Source organism: Spironucleus salmonicida, chromosome 6 (assembly GCF_000497125.1).
Source record: "Spironucleus salmonicida strain ATCC 50377 chromosome 6, whole genome shotgun sequence".
Classification (NCBI taxonomy): Eukaryota; Fornicata; order Diplomonadida; family Hexamitidae; genus Spironucleus; species Spironucleus salmonicida.
Window position 1 is genome coordinate 219,979 of NC_090601.1, and position 16,364 is coordinate 236,342.

General features: G+C 28.6%; 6 protein-coding genes and 2 pseudogenes across 6 annotated transcripts; 3 read left to right on the plus strand and 5 right to left on the minus strand. All coding sequences in view use genetic code 6, as the record gives it.

The window, feature by feature from the left end:
* Positions 1-700: 700 nt before the first annotated feature.
* Positions 701-2,767, plus strand: SS50377_25706 (Hypothetical protein; annotated as a pseudogene).
* Positions 2,768-2,938: 171 nt separating this feature from the next.
* On the minus strand, positions 2,939-3,706 carry SS50377_25707 (SPFH domain/Band 7 family protein; annotated as a pseudogene).
* Positions 3,707-4,013: 307 nt separating this feature from the next.
* SS50377_25708 (uncharacterized protein) lies at positions 4,014-5,162 on the plus strand (the record flags this gene model as incomplete). The annotated part of the gene is made up of 1 exon (XM_067909537.1): positions 4,014-5,162. One exon carries the CDS (start codon positions 4,014-4,016, stop codon positions 5,160-5,162), a length of 1,149 nt encoding a protein of 382 aa, XP_067762293.1.
* A 500-nt stretch (positions 5,163-5,662) lies between these two features.
* SS50377_25709 (Cysteine-rich membrane protein 2) lies at positions 5,663-8,599 on the minus strand (the record flags this gene model as incomplete). The annotated part of the gene is made up of 1 exon (XM_067909538.1): positions 5,663-8,599. The coding sequence occupies one exon, from the start codon at positions 8,597-8,599 to the stop codon at positions 5,663-5,665; it is 2,937 nt and encodes a 978-aa protein (XP_067762294.1).
* Positions 8,600-8,797: 198 nt separating this feature from the next.
* On the minus strand, positions 8,798-9,337 carry SS50377_25710 (Myb-like DNA-binding domain-containing protein; the record flags this gene model as incomplete). Its single annotated transcript, XM_067909539.1, has 1 exon — positions 8,798-9,337. The coding sequence occupies one exon, from the start codon at positions 9,335-9,337 to the stop codon at positions 8,798-8,800; it is 540 nt and encodes a 179-aa protein (XP_067762295.1).
* A 1,233-nt stretch (positions 9,338-10,570) lies between these two features.
* On the minus strand, positions 10,571-11,140 carry SS50377_25711 (uncharacterized protein; the record flags this gene model as incomplete). Its single annotated transcript, XM_067909540.1, has 1 exon — positions 10,571-11,140. One exon carries the CDS (start codon positions 11,138-11,140, stop codon positions 10,571-10,573), a length of 570 nt encoding a protein of 189 aa, XP_067762296.1.
* Positions 11,141-11,227: 87 nt separating this feature from the next.
* On the minus strand, positions 11,228-15,955 carry SS50377_25712 (Transmembrane domain-containing protein; the record flags this gene model as incomplete). Its single annotated transcript, XM_067909541.1, has 1 exon — positions 11,228-15,955. The coding sequence occupies one exon, from the start codon at positions 15,953-15,955 to the stop codon at positions 11,228-11,230; it is 4,728 nt and encodes a 1,575-aa protein (XP_067762297.1).
* Positions 15,956-16,025: 70 nt separating this feature from the next.
* SS50377_25713 (V-type proton ATPase subunit G) lies at positions 16,026-16,343 on the plus strand (the record flags this gene model as incomplete). The annotated part of the gene is made up of 1 exon (XM_067909542.1): positions 16,026-16,343. The coding sequence occupies one exon, from the start codon at positions 16,026-16,028 to the stop codon at positions 16,341-16,343; it is 318 nt and encodes a 105-aa protein (XP_067762298.1).
* Between the last annotated feature and the right edge of the window lie 21 nt (positions 16,344-16,364).

Here is a 16,364-nt window from a genome sequence, read left to right on the forward strand (position 1 = left end):
ATTAGTAAATATTTAATCTAAACTAAAACTATTTTTATTATAAAACAAATTACTTAGTGATATTTATGACGTATAAAATGATATTTCTGATATTAATCTTATATAAAATTAAAGAAAATCTAATCAATAATATATTTCTGCCACTGAGTTACAAGTAAACTAAGATTTATTTTTAAATAAAACCAATCTTCTTACCAACTTAAATGTATGCTTATAGTAAATATAAAAGTTTTATTAAGACATTTAATTTGAGTATTTTGTTAAAAATTTACCAATATTATCATATTTTAAAACTTTAAATATCAATGTATAGTAGTTAGATAGATATACATACTCTATTGAAAATAATAATTTAACAGATATATCGATTAAATTATGTTTCGAGGATGTAGAAATTGCTAACGGAAAAATGATGTATGATCCTACAGAATTCCAAAATTACATAATAAATAATTCCAAAACCATATATGTTAAAATATAGAATCAAAACATATTAAAATTTATTGCGGAAGGATATTAGTATAATTTCTCTACGTCTGTAACATAGTATGTTTTATCAGACAACTAAATGTAATTTTAAAGTTATGTTTAATGTAAATAAATAGCTATATAAAAATCTTAAGAGTATATATTAGTTCCAGAAATAATAAAAGTAGACGATTAACTTTTAAATTATGATAGTATATTACTTAGGTAATAGTCTATATTGCAGCAATTTGGCGAGCAAGGCGGTATGGAGACCTATGTACGATCTCCAGTTCTTTCCACGACAAATTTCGAAGAATCTGTGGCCGATAGACTTGTATACTCAGTATAGCACGCTTTAGATCTTCACAATATGTGTCCTACTTATCCAGACAATATTGGGGAAATACTTAGCTAGTTGCATGAAATACACTGCATCGACCTATCATATAATGATATGCAAACATTTTCGTTTGAATCTAGTGCTTTACTGGAGCTTAATTTATCTAAGAATAAACTTGTGAAGATAAAAGTAAATTGCCCTACTCTGCGAGTATTGGATTTATCTTTCAACCAGTTTTCGTTTATGGCTATATTTTCAGGGATTTCTCAACAGACTAAAAATAGCTTGGAAGTTTTAAATTATAATGGCAACCTGTTTCCAAACCAGGAGTATAACGTGTTTACCTAAATTCTAAGATATTTCAAGAACATTAAGATGATAAATGGTATCCATGTTAGTACCATTACAAGTCTCATAGAAAACAGAGGAATTACATCTATTGGTGTGATGTAATACAATTGTTGCCATGACTAATTGCATCAATCTAATGCTTTTCTGTAGCCGTTTCTGGACCAACATGCCGATGCTGTCAATTTGGAATACCAGGGGTTCCTTACTCCACCATTATAAATTCTTAACTAGGAAAACCTATTTGGAATACACGCGCCAGAAGTATATAAGTTTTAGGTGTAGTTCCTGGCCAAGTTTACCGGCATAACTTAGCTCCGCATCCCTTTTTCAGATGTAACGCAAGGATAGCTTAAAAATATCAATCTCTAGAAAATGATTGCGTTGGATATACAGAACTGTGAATGTGCACTGAATCCTAATACCATGCATAATCTGAAGGAACTTCACTCTGGTGCGATTACTAATCTACCACCGCATATATAAATAGTCAATCTTATGCAGGCTAGTTTTAATTCTGAGTCACTACTGAATTTCAATAAGATAACACACTTACTAATAGACAACGAAAAGGTTGAGGATTTCTTATATTTTCTTCCAGACTTAGGCCTCATCAACGACATGATCATTACAGAACCGATGCGATAGCTAAAAATTTAAGAGTTAACTAGTCGGATTAACCCCCAAATCCTGAGAATACGGAGTATCTAGAACTATGTTCTGGATTTATCTGGGTTGGGATTGACAAGCATAGGCGTAGACCCGGGTATATAACACATAGTATCGGAGGTCCATACTTTAATTCTCACTGGCAACTAGCTATCTTCTCTCAGCGATCTTAGGGATTTTCCGAAAGTGAAGTATGTGGATCTCTCAGAAAACGACATCATTGATCCGTTTAACATATAATTAAACCATACAGCTCTAGAAACATTAATATTGAATGGAAATCCAGTTAAGGTCATCCGAAACAACGACTTCCATGCACCGATCAAGCACCTTCACCTCCAAAGGTCTATGCTGAAGTCTCTAGTACCTGCATAATTCGGATTTATTCCTTCGATAGTATTACTCGACCTCTCCCAGAACCAATTCCTGAATGTATCGAAAGATACCCTATCCAAACTCCCATGCCTTGTGGCGCTGGATATATCGTACGCCGCCAGAGATCTGGAGATTGCGCTAGCAGTTCGTTCCACCCTTCGTAGCTTAAATTGTGAATCATGCAAAATATCTAACATTTCTTAGATTGAGAACTTTGTATCCAAGGCTGGAAACCTGTAGGTGATCCGCTGTGCAAACAACCCGTTCTGCCTCAAATATTCTAAGCTATCAAAGAGCTACGTATTCGATATATTGGAATCGAATATAGATCTGGTATGTATAGACGATACCAAAATAGAGCAGAGAGACCGAGATAAAATAATCGCCGCCCGAGAGGCTGAGGAGTGCGAAAGACAGTCTGAGATTAACACGATTGATATGGGAAACCCATAAATAAAACGTATCAGCAGTGCAAAGCCAGTACTGCAGCAACGTGCCATGCCATTGGGAGTGAATGGTCTCAGAATAACTGGGATCGGAGCCCCAAAGCCAGTGCTGAAGAAGTGATACATAGAATATAAATATTTGAAAATCATACAATTTTGTATATGTCATCAGGATTGAGAAACACGGACAGTAGTAATCATTATGAAGAAGTGGAAACAGGAAATTCATTTCGATAAATATAATATTATAAAGGCATTATAATCGAAGCAACGGAAGTACTAACAGAAATTGTCACTCAGAAAGCTTCTATAGAATACTTACGCCCTTCACCAACTGCACGTTCCTACTATTGATCGCCACTGCTTCGATAGCATCGAGCCAGTAGTTTTTTAGCTGGAAATCACCAACATCAAATCCTTTCACCTTTCCGCTCAGCATGCCAATTACTTCAGCCTGCGCCATACCTATGGCCTTTTGCCCTTCTGCTTCCGCTTCTGCTATCATGACCATGCTCTGACTTTCACCTGTTACTAGCTGTATCTTTTCCTGGCTAAGCGAGTCAGCCATGATTTTCTTTATTTAGCGGTCAGCGTCAGCTTCTACTAATTTAGCTCTTCTCTCACGCTCTGCCAGTAACTGAGCTTCCATCGCTGTAACAATGTTTTCAGGGGGATCTATTTCGAGGATGTCAACTTCGATCAATAGGGCTCCCCAGTTTTAGATGGTAGAATGGATCTGGTTGAATACCTAGCGTCTTACCTCCTGTCTAGAGCAGAGGGTGTCATCCAATGTAATTCTTCCAATTATGTCTGAAAGTGTAGTTGATATTAAAATTTAGATCGAGGAGTACAGATTTTGTACCTCGTAAACCGCGAGCATGGAGTCCGTTACTTTGTATAGCGCCATAGGGTGCACCTCAAGCTGGACGTTATCACGGGTAATAACTGGCTGCAATGGCATATCCAGAACCTGGAGGCGCTTGTCAATAATGAACTTATCTTGGCCCTTGCGCTCGGTCACCGACTGCTGCACGTGATGGTTGCTGATGTTGAAGTGATAGACTGTTAATGAGATTAAATATATTTTAACTAAAATATTCTAAGTAAGTAAAGGAATATTAATACCGCAAAGATTTCTTTAAGTTTTAGATACAACACAATAATATATGATTTTAGTTTAGTACAGAGTTAAAATATAGCCAAGTAGACAATAAAAATGAATTAACACTTATAAATATTTATAAGGATTTAATAATATGTCAAACTATACTTTAACTCAGAGAAAAAATATCTTAAATCAGTGTTGATATTCGATTAAACTAAATTTTATATATTATTATATAAATATAATATATTATGTAAGTAAAATGTCCTTAACATTTTAGCTTAAGTCTACATTAGAGTAAGAATCAGTTCCTGTTGATATTTATTACAGTAGAGGATATTTTAGTTAATAAAAATAATATACTATGCATTCTATTTTAGTTGATAAAAATATTCCTTCAAAGAAGGTATATTTGCCTATTACTGGAAAAGTTCACTTACAATAATTTGAAAATTTTAAAATTAAGTTTCCTAGATAATTTTCTTGCACAAAATAATAGATAAGTTTCTAAAAAGATATGGATTTAGCACAGTAAAAAGATGCTGTCAGATGTAATTATTTAAAACGAGGTAAAAAACTTGTTGTTATATTACCTGATTTTTATCATTTTGATGGAGGGTATATCAAGCATTTATAGAATCATTTACCTTCATTTATCGACGATAATTCAGTCTTAATCATTAATTATTTAGATTCTTTATTAAATGCTGATGAATATATTGATGAATTTTTCACAGTTCTAACTGATTAGATTTAGCAACTTATAGATAAATTTTAGCGCCCTGTATTTATAATTTGTTAAGGATATTCATCTTGTTTAGCAAGAAATTTAGCAGATATATTTGGCGTGCCATATTTATAAATCAATCCTTATGGATATTTTAATACGTTAGAGTAAAAACAGACAAATAACATCGAATAGTCTTTAGATGACTCATTTGATTATGTTGATGATAGTAATCTATCTAAAATAGCATAAATGGCTAATTTTCATCTAAGTTAGAATTGGAAATGCTATAAATAAACTAATCCTTCACACATTACTTATGATATTGATATTTCATCAATGTTAGTTTTATAATAAGAATAATATATAGATATAATATAGGATTATACTATTTTTTCAAATCCAAAATTAATTATTCCTCCTTCTGATAAAAGAACATTTAGAAGTATTGACATAGCTTTAACTAGACTAATCGAAAACAGGTGCAACAATAGTAATGGTATAACAATTTATAGTTTTCATAGTCCTTTTTTCTGCTCAGATAATATTAAACGCAATAAAAATTGCTTCTATATCGGCTTTACAGGACATGATGTATTAATTGATAGTATCTAGACACTGTCCGATATCATGCAGGTTTAACAAAATTCCATCTCAAATTTAGATTTTTAAAATGAAATATGAGGATCGTTTATAGAAAATGGCACAAATTTTAAGTGAGATATTTTCATATTCTACACAATAATTTATTAATAATCCTATTATAGTAAGAGAAATTATACTTAAAAGTTAGTAAACGAGAGACTAAATAATCAACTCATTGCATATTTCAGAAGGTAGTTTAAAAACTTTTATTAATAATTAAATGGTTAAAAATACTTTTAAATTAACAGAGAAAGCATATATTGAATTGAAGCTATAATTTTTGGAGAAATAAAGTCCTTGCTTATAAAAAAAAATATTATCGGCTTAGTTATCTGAGCTTCAATACAAAGGCTTTTCATATCCTCCATCATTTGTGAATATTTTAGTCTAATCATTTAATAGTAATGATAAGTTATATGATATTATTGTCGGTAAATCTTCGAAAGAAAATTCAGATAGTAAGAATGGTGACTTTACTGAGTAATCAAATTATTAAATTCTTGTATTGTCTGAAATTGACTGAGTTTTATAAAATCACATCAATTTTCAGCATTAGGAAAAATCATATAGCTATCTTATTTTTTATTTAGCTTCTTCTTTTTAAAATAAACAATCCAAACGGCAATTCCTACTAGAATTGCACATATAACAATAATACTTAATAAAATCTACCATAAATTATTATCATTGCATTTACCATTCTTAGCTTTTACGTTCCCTTCACAAATAAAGCATTTTTAAATATTATCTTAATCACAAAATATACAGTTTTCCAAGGTCGCACATAACCCACATTTATTTTATTCAAAGACTTCGATTTTATCAAAATCTTAGCAATTGATTACACATTCCAAACCATTTAAATAATAACCATATTCACACTCATTACATGTAAAAGCTTTTTTACAAAATTAACAGTTAGAAGAGCATCCACATTTACCATATACTGGAAGTTCTCCATTTTTGCATATTCTACATTAATCAATTTTGGAGCATTTTGAACATAATTAGTCACAAGGTTAACACGTATTTTAGATATCAATTCCATATCCAGTAATACAATTTACACATTAAGACATTAAACATTATTAACAGCCTACTATATGAATCGCAGCACAATATACTTGTTGGTAACATTTTCCATCAATTAAATCAAATCCTTAGAAGCACTATACACAAATTCCCTAAAAACAAACCCCACAATAATTAATTGCCGAGCAAGAACACAAAGAGCCTTAAGTATCAATTTCACTACCATCAACACACTCATCACATATATATGGTGTTATGATACTACATTTATTACAAAATTAAATATTTTAACACGATATTTAGGGCTTACATTCGTTTTAACTGCTTATTTGGCCAGGCTAGCACTATATGCACTTTGCACCATCGAACACTGAAAATTCGTCACATTCAGCACAAAATTCATCATTATTATCTTAACATTTCACGCATCCTAGTAGGAGTCCACATGTGGCGCATTTTAGCCCGTTTTAAGTTGGTTTAAATGGATCAAAACAGATGTTGCATATTGACGAACTAGGGCAAGAATAGCAATTTTATATCTTACATGATGGGATAACAGTAGAGCAAATTGTACCATTTTCTGCCGGCAAGAATGATGATAAACATTATATACATTTTATTTTGGATTCACAAATTTCACAATTAGGAATTTTACAAATTAGCGGAGGAACACATACATTGTTAATAATAATCAAATTCGAAGAACATGCAGTACAAATATCTTCATTACAAGTTATACAATTGAACACAATATTTTTTCCGCATTAAAGTCCTGATCTGCATGTGTAAGAAAACTAGTCAAAAAAGAAATTTTAATCGCAATTTTAACAAGATTTTGAATTATTACAGAACTGATTTGGTAAGCATGAATCGCATTTTAGAACGCAAACACTGTTAAGCAGTATAAATCCATCTTTACAAAGTATCTGCGGACATATTTTTCCATCAACACTATCCTAACAATCAACTTGACACAGTTACTAACAGGATTCAGGCACACACAATTTTTCATATCTTATATAATTTTCAGCACATAAACACTCTGTCCCGGTACATATTTCGTTAGTTAAGCAAGTTAAACAAATATCTTAATAACAATTAAAATCCTTAAACTAAAATCCTTAGTTGCAAGTTAAACATCCTTACCCATTACATGTTTTGCATCCATTTTATAAGCAACTAATACATTACTTATTTGATAAAACTGTATTTTAAATACACTATTTACATTCATTCTTATTACATACTATACAACTGATAGGGCATTTAACACATATATTTTAATTCTCATCTGGATAAGTTGCAAGTGGACATTATGAGCAAACCTTTTCATACTAACAGATTTCATTTTACTTGCAATTTAAACACTTTTTAACACAAAAACCATCTTTTGATTGATATAATGGCGCTATACAGTTTAAACATTTCGTTCCTTTGAATTTGTTGAACATACAACCTGAAATGCATGATTTTTCACATTCAATTGCTTAACAAGTATTAAAAATCAATTCAAACCCTGGTTTACAGATACAAATATTTCCACCTATACATAGTTAGAATTATGAACAATTGAAAAGGGAACAATTATTCAGTATACAATGTCCATTTTACATAAAATATTCCTTATTGCAAGATAAACATTTTTCCGATGTACACCTTTCACATCCAAAAAAACCCATCTACGTGCAATTAATACACCTATTATCTACTAAATTCGTCAAATCAGCACATTTTATACACTTATTTGGTTCAATACAAGCGTCGCAAAATGGAATCTAACATTGAATACAAACACCATTTGATACACTGAAAAAAGATAAGCACTTAGTGCATTAAGTACTGTTACATTCTACGCAGTTTAAACTACACCTTTGGCAGGAATTTTAAGACAAGATATAGCTTTCATGGCATAGGTGACATCTAAAATTAACACATTTTGCACAATTTAGAACATTATCACATCCAATTTCGCACCTATTATTATATAAAATATAATTGTCTTTACATACGGCACATATATTTTATGAGCTGCACATTTAGCAATTCTGCGGGCACGAACTACATTTATTGTTTATCAGTAGAAAACCAGATTGACATTGAGTACAAAATGATAAACTAATACAACTTTAGCACGGAGAACGACACTTCTGACAAATATTTCCAACCTTGAAATAACCTAAATCGCAATTCACACAACCTTGAGTCAAGCAGAATCCTGAACAGTTTTTACATAATTTTTAACAAATATTATTCATATTGATAAAAGAATCTGCACAAGATGCGTCAATGCAAGTAGCCTATCCATTAATAGTATGACATTAACCAATGCAAGATTCCATTTGGGAGCAAGTTTGTGACTAGCATTCTGGAGGATGGAATCCTGGAAAGCAGTGGCAAGAGCCATCTAAGGCTCTGAATGAATTAATTGGGCATGCAAATGACATTTTTTTAATCTAGATCAATTTTGAAGTTGCTTAATATAAGAAGTATATTTTTTAATTCTAAAATATTATTATTTAAATATTAAAATAATAATATTAAGAATATTAGGTAGGATAACGTGAATGTGAAACTCAATATACTGTAATTACACATTTAGATGATAATTCCGATAAATTGTGTATAAATAAATATATTCTCGATCACTTTACCATTCTTTCAATATATTCGATTGTTTACTAGTCTAATTGCCCAGGGAAATCTAATTCTTCCATATCCATATTGAATACTGGGCTAAAACTTCTATCATAGTTATCTTATTAAACTTTTTACTTATCTGTTTTTGGAGGTGTTATATAATTCGGTTCTCTTAAAAGTGTTGGATTATTTCTTTTAATTCTTTAAATTTTATTTTTAAGCTAAGAATGTGTAAAATTAGAAAATTTCTTGTTAATTTTTTTCCAATCACCTTTACATTAGTTATATTTACTGATAAGTTATGTTTCTTCTTTTTCAGACCAGTTGTGATTTTTGTTTGGATACTTCACGCATCTTTATCTAATAGTATTATTTAACTGAGTTTGCAATTAGGAGAGCGTAAGATGAGGAAATACTTGTTAAATCTCATCCCAGTTAATTGTTTAGCCTAGAATCTTATACTTCCCGGCATGATGAAGTAAAATGTCTTTCTCTTCTTATTTCCATTAGTATTTTTGTTTAACTGATCTGTTCGTAATATTCATAAATATATGAGGCCCACGTAAATGTCTAGACTATATTTATAAACAAATATATAGTAATTAGAATTATTTGGAACCAACCAGAATTATTATAATATTATATATAATAAATAAAATTATAGTTTAGAATGAATTTATAGCCAATTTTAGTTAACATCATATTATTGTTATATTATCTTTACCAATAAAATAATTAGTCAGAAAAAGAAATCATTAAAAATTCAAAGTAAATAGTCTTTATAATTAGGGCTATGTTACTAGTATTTTTTTTATTTTATTCAAATACTTGGTTTGCAAAAGTCAGCTAAATTATTTCATTTGGTATTTATTCAATATCTATAAAATCATGTAATGTTACTAGTGTTACCAGATAATAATTGTTATATAGTTTAAGTGGAACAATTATGTTAAAGGTTTTAGTTTCAATAATATGGAAATATAAATATAGGAATAAATTATCATCAATTGTTTTATTAGATTGTATTTAGTATCTTATATGCTACTTTTTTAGCTAATTATAATGTAAATAATAGAATGCTATCCTAAATAAATCAGAATAAACTAATCAGTCTAAATATACATTATAAGACTTCAATATATATTATTTATATGATTATAAAGGCGATATTTTCATTAATTTCTATATTGTTAATATTTATTGTAATATTATTTTTTTAGGAATAGCAATTCTTATTTGAATGAGTTTATTATTATATGTATAATAAATGGCATAATAAAATTATGGAAAACTTATCATTTAAACCAGTGTATAAAAAACACAATCACTCGCCGCCAAAATATCTATAAACTAAATAATATCTTAAGCCGTTAACCTAAAATTCTGTTATGTGCCCTATAGGCGTTTAATAGCGATTTATTTATGATGTATAAAAATCATCGACAAATCCAGGTCCTGGGTCTTATAAAATAGATGTTATAAGGCAATAACCATGTTTTTCATACCAAAAGGCTATTAAATAGTTTGCACCACCATATCGAGAGGAAAATGATTATTCATTACGGGCCGCCTAAGTAAAATCATAACTAGGTAAAAGAACTGTTGCTCCTTTATTGTATAGTAAACCGAGAGGTTTAGAACTAAAGAAATCAAAATATTCTTTTTAAATATTAAAAGTAAGCAATTTTGTTGAAGATTCTTAGGATAATTTGGTACAATGATTAGAAGCTAGAAGTATCGTATGAGCATATTGTTTTACATATTTATAATATTAATGTTCAGACATTTTATAGTTCTTTTTATAAACTAAATAATCTAACAGCGTCTAACAAGATATTTTCGTCAGTTTATTCTGTTAGTATATCCTGTCCCACGGTAAGATCAGTAAACTCTCCTTTTTAACCTGAAACTGATATGTTAGGATATTATGATTCTTCATCAAATATATTAATATTTAATCCTGGATTATTTAACAACCTTACAATCAATTAAGCAAAAAAATCTGGATAAGCGTGACTTTTGTATGTGTTCTTATTCAAATAATTAATAACAAAATATTATTAGTCCTTAGTACTTTTTCCGCGCACCCGCCAAAATTACTTTCGAATTTGGTCAAATAAGCACTTTGGTAACTTAAATAGTTCGCGTACCATTTATTTACTAGCAAAGTTTCTAACTACATCTGGGCTTGTTCCTAAATTTTATGCTATAACAATTCGAAGCTTCTAATTTTTTAAAAGCAAAAGCCTTAAAATAAACGTATTTTCAGCTATCTACCTTTCTGATTTTTCGTAAAATTCAGAAGCCACTTAGATTGATACTTGTAGTTTTTAATTGTAGGTTATCATTTTATAATAAATACTGAGATGGTAAACTACAAATTAGCATAACTAAGATAAAATTTATAGAAGTTGATCGCTAAAATGAAAATTTCATCACTAGCAAACTGCCCACGTCCAATTTTCAGGTATTGCACCTAATTAATTCACTCCACCGGACCATATTTCTACTCCATTTTCATTGTAGGTTCTTAGCATTTTCTTTGATGCAATCTCATGCAAAACATTATTTTATGCTTAACGCATTACGTCCAAAAAGTTATCATCTGATCCAATTGCCTTCCTTTATAGCATTTAGCGTGATGATATTAAATTTATAGAATATAAAACCTCGCAAATATTTCTAAAATTGAACTAATAAATATCGTGATATATTTAAACAAAGCATGACCTTGATGATTTCTGAGCTATTTATCCATTTCGCCTCGCCTCGTAAAGCAAATCTGCCTCTTTTTTCAATAGCTAACGTACAAAAAGATCAGAAATGAACCCTCCCTATGTCAAAATCGCTACAAAATCCTCTTGACATTAAGCTAAATTCACAGCATTTGTTAGAGAAATGTGATACCGCTAAAATGTATAGCTTTCAAACTTAGCTAACGGCTCGTAAACAAATGAAATAAAGTTTTACTGGCATTCTGCACATAGATTTTTGAAGCAAAATCTAACTTGATTGTTAGCATTAAAAAAAAAGATTTCTGCACATTTTTATTGGCAGACATCATTCAAATTTACGTCTTTGCTGCAGGATTCGAGTTGCACAAAAAGTTGCAACTAAGGGTCATTTTTAAACTGGTATGAATTGAATTTCATCAAAGATTATGCAAGTATATCGTATGCAAATGATGCAAAGCACAGAATTTGACGCTCTAAAAGGCGGTGATGAATGGTAATTAAAAGCGATTAAATGGAATCGAATTTGCTTTTAAAATTTAATTTTTTGAGTCCGAAAGTAGTCACAAAGTGCAAGAAATGATCCATTTCAGGGGCTTGCGAAACATGATCAAAAAAGCTAATTACTAATTAAGAATTTAATAAATAGTTTTAAATTCGCTTAATGTTGAATAAATTTTCAGTGTAAAACGTTTTGTTCAAAAATGGGGTCATTTCAGCCACAAATACGAATTTTTCAATATGAATTAGCGACGGATTGATGTTTTTAACATCTTAAATTAATAAAGCTGAACATAATTAAGTGTAAAGTTTATTCAGTTCTAGATTTATAAAATCACAATATCCTTAGTTCTAGATTTTTTAATTACCAATAACACCAACAGAGTCGAAATCTATAAATAAAATTTATAATATTGTTTGCATTTCAAGTTTATTAACCTTTGGCATAAAACTATCCCTAATATAGCTGCCAGCTGGAGGTTATGTTCGAACCGCCTCAATACCACAATCAGAAACTCCAACCTACCTAATACTACCTAGATAAATTTACTATAAATTTTCATATTAATCCTAATAAATATCGTTAAATTTAACAAACGGAAAGATCATAAGATTTAATAATTTACCTATATTACTTATTTATTTTGAAACAGTTTATCTGGATCCACCAAAAGTGGTTGAAAAGAAACAAATTTCATCAAATTATGCGAATTCATCGTAAGATATTAAATTTGAGACATCCAAAAAATGAAGTTATTGCCGTTATGAAGGTAGAATAATATTTGTTAATTTTAATTCAAAATAATCAGGAATTATTGCTTAATTAGGAATAATTCTAGTCGATTTATGTTTAGAAAATAATGCATCAAATTAAAACTTAAAGAATGGAAAAGATGAGGTAATTCGTTATTTTACATAATTAAGTTATAATAAAGAGGGTAATAAAAAATTATGATATTTATAAACAAACTTGTATTTTTAATTAACGAGAGATTCATTTGTAACTAATTTTATATTTGTTTAGAGCGATGAATAACCTTAAACATTTTAGATATTTAAACTATTTAACTTAAGTATGTCAACATTCCAAGGAAAAATATTATCTTGGTGCAATTATGAATTTATTTCTTATGTTACCAATGATAATTGTAGTTACAATTTAAGATGTTTATTTATTTTAATTGGTCTTTTATTATATGCCTAAAATGACGGTTTTTTAGATGATTAATTTGATTTCTTAAAATATACTGCAAATTATCGATACATGGTAATAAGCATACTTGTAGGTACAATATCTGTATGATGCGTCTGTTTTAGAAGAAGCATAGTTAAATATGAAGTTTAACCGACACTAACAGAGCCCTAAATTGGTATATTCTATTCAAAATATTTTTTTGTTGATGTTAAATTAATTAAATTTTATAGACTATTTTATGTTGTAAGTGCTTTAACAAAAATAATAAATGATAACAATATAGATATGCATTGGTATATTCCTTTAATATATTACATTCTATCAAAGATATCGCATAAAAGTAGGAGTAATATTTATTAAAACAATTTTTTAGTAGGTTTGGTACCCTCAACAAAATAAATTATAATGATAATTAAAATAAATGTATTTATTGTATTAAATGTGTAAATTAAGCTTAAAACATACTTTTATAGATAGTATTAAATAGATGCTAAAAATACATGTAACGAAAACTAAATATATTATACTAATTTGCTAGGCTTAGGATATTTAATAGAAATACTACAAAAAATAATAAAACTAAGACAAATAAAAATAATAAATTAATGTACAAACTAACTAAATACTAAGTATATATATTTTATAGATTAATCTTTGGATAGTAATGAAGGTAATTATTGTGAATGAAATTAGTTTAGTTTCCAATTTTGTATTTCATAAAATTGAAATTATAAGAATTGAGTATTTCGCTCGCTTTACTCTGATCTTAAATTTTCATAATGAATATTAAGTGATTTTTATTTGATAGCATTTTTAGATTTTAAAGAATTTTATGAAATTGGCAATAATTAGTTATTTAAAACTTCAAATAACTAAGAATTAAATAATTCATATTCATCCGGAGATTAAAATATATTATTAAAAGTGATTTTTGTTGTAACTTCTAATCCTTCAAATCTTTTATTTAAAATTTAAAATGACTTTAATGGCTTGAAATTTTCCTTCATGTAACCGGATAGAACTTCAACTCCATTCTGAAATGATAATGTTTATAATTCTATATCTTACTAATTATGAATAATAAGAATATTAGAAAAGCTAAGATTGTGCGATTATAATTTTTAAAGATAAATTTAAGATGTAGTGGGTAAAATAATTCGTATGCCATTTCCATATTAATCCGATATAGTAAAAAATAACTTATTTCTGAATCTAATAAGGGATCTTATTCCAGCAATATTCGTTTCATCATAATTGTTACTTGTAGGTCCTACTAAATTACATTAACCAGATAAGTAATATTCATCAGACTTTACATAATAACATATCGAATCATCATTCTATTCGTTAAGAAGTATAGCAGCATCATCTTATTAAAGATAATTATAATTAATATCACACTGATCTGAACTAAATTAATACTAAGTATTCAATTTTAATGAAAGTAATTTTTTTCTTTTATAGTCAGCTAATTATACCAGTGTCATATTATATTGATAAGCAAATTAAATTTATTCATTAAATCTATAATACTATTATACTTCTGGCAGGAAGTTTTATTCGATTTTATCATAAAAATGATAATTTAGAACCTTAAATTATTAGTAATCGTTTGAATGTTAATACTCAAAACTATATCTTTATGTTGTTAATAACTTAACCAATTATGTTGAAATAGAGCAAATTGATGGCAATGCTAATAAAGTAATTGTTAATGGAAGTCGAAAATTTCTAGATTTACAAAGAGCTAAAAAGAATATAAATGATCTATAAATAACAGAAAATACATTATATAATAATATCTCTATACCCTATAAACTAATAAAACACAAACCAAGAATTAATTTAAACGGAATTAAGAATGATTACTCAAATGAGTTAATAAGCATGTCAAAATGCTACTATGAGTCACAGAATTCTATAAATTAACAAGTACAATTATTATGTTATTATTTAATCTTTAAAATTTTCTTAGATTTTTTATTTTACTATTTTACCAGAACCTCTTATTTAGTAACGAATAATGAAGAAGTATCTGTTGAGTCATGATTTATAAGTTATAAATCTTCAATAATAAATTCATGTTCAGATTAATTCATATTAATACTATTAATAGTGAAGTTATAAAATTATATATCTTGTTGTAAAAACTCCACTTACTGAGTATAAATAGGAATTGTATCTAAAGAAATGTTAAAGGCTTATGATTCCGTACTAAACATTTAATTCTTAAAATTAATATTGTTTTCTCTAACTAATTTTTACGATTATTATTTTTTGAATCTATCTTTCTTTCGTACCTAAGATTATTCTATTTCTATAGACTATGATGCTTCAACAATATTATTATGCTAGTTAAAAGCACTTATTTCATTATACCAATCCACATTGGATGTTAACTCTGGTTCAAAATTTAGTTCTATAGATGGTTTAAAATGTTATTACATAACATCGAAAAAATCACCTATGTGATTTTTTTCTTGAAATTATAGGCCATGTTAAGAAACAGGCAACAATTACTGATAATTATCTGATGGTTCTTACAGTTCTACTGAATATGGTAAATCTAGGATATTATTAACACATGATTATTCAAAAGTATCCCATGAATCTTTCCTGCTATGACATGCATCTGAATTAGATTCATCAGTATCAGCTGTAAATTCCATATGTATGCGTTCTCTCTTTTCTAAGATAGAAGGTACATTTTAAAGAAGAGTCTTCTTTCCTTGCATTTTAATTTAGTTATTGATAATTACTTATATATTAAATATAATTTTCATTTCAATCAATCTAATCACTAAAATGCGTTCCAACGATGCAATTTAATAACTCCTTTTAGCTGAAGAAGATGGTAAAAAATTAATAGAGCAAGCTCGTTAGAAAGCATAGTTATTAATTAAAGAAGCTAAAGAAAACGCCTAAGCTGAGGTATCTGAGTTCGTTAAAGAGTAAGAAAGATAATTATAAGATTTGAAGAATGCAAACTAAGAAGCATTAGCATCTACCGAAAAAGAGCTTGCTGCTAAAGTGGAGAAGGAACTCGAAAGTATTAGATCTTATGCCGAAGCTAATATGAATGAGGCTGTTAACATGATTGTTGATTATGTTTTTGATGTCTGAGTTTCCTTTTATCTTAATAAT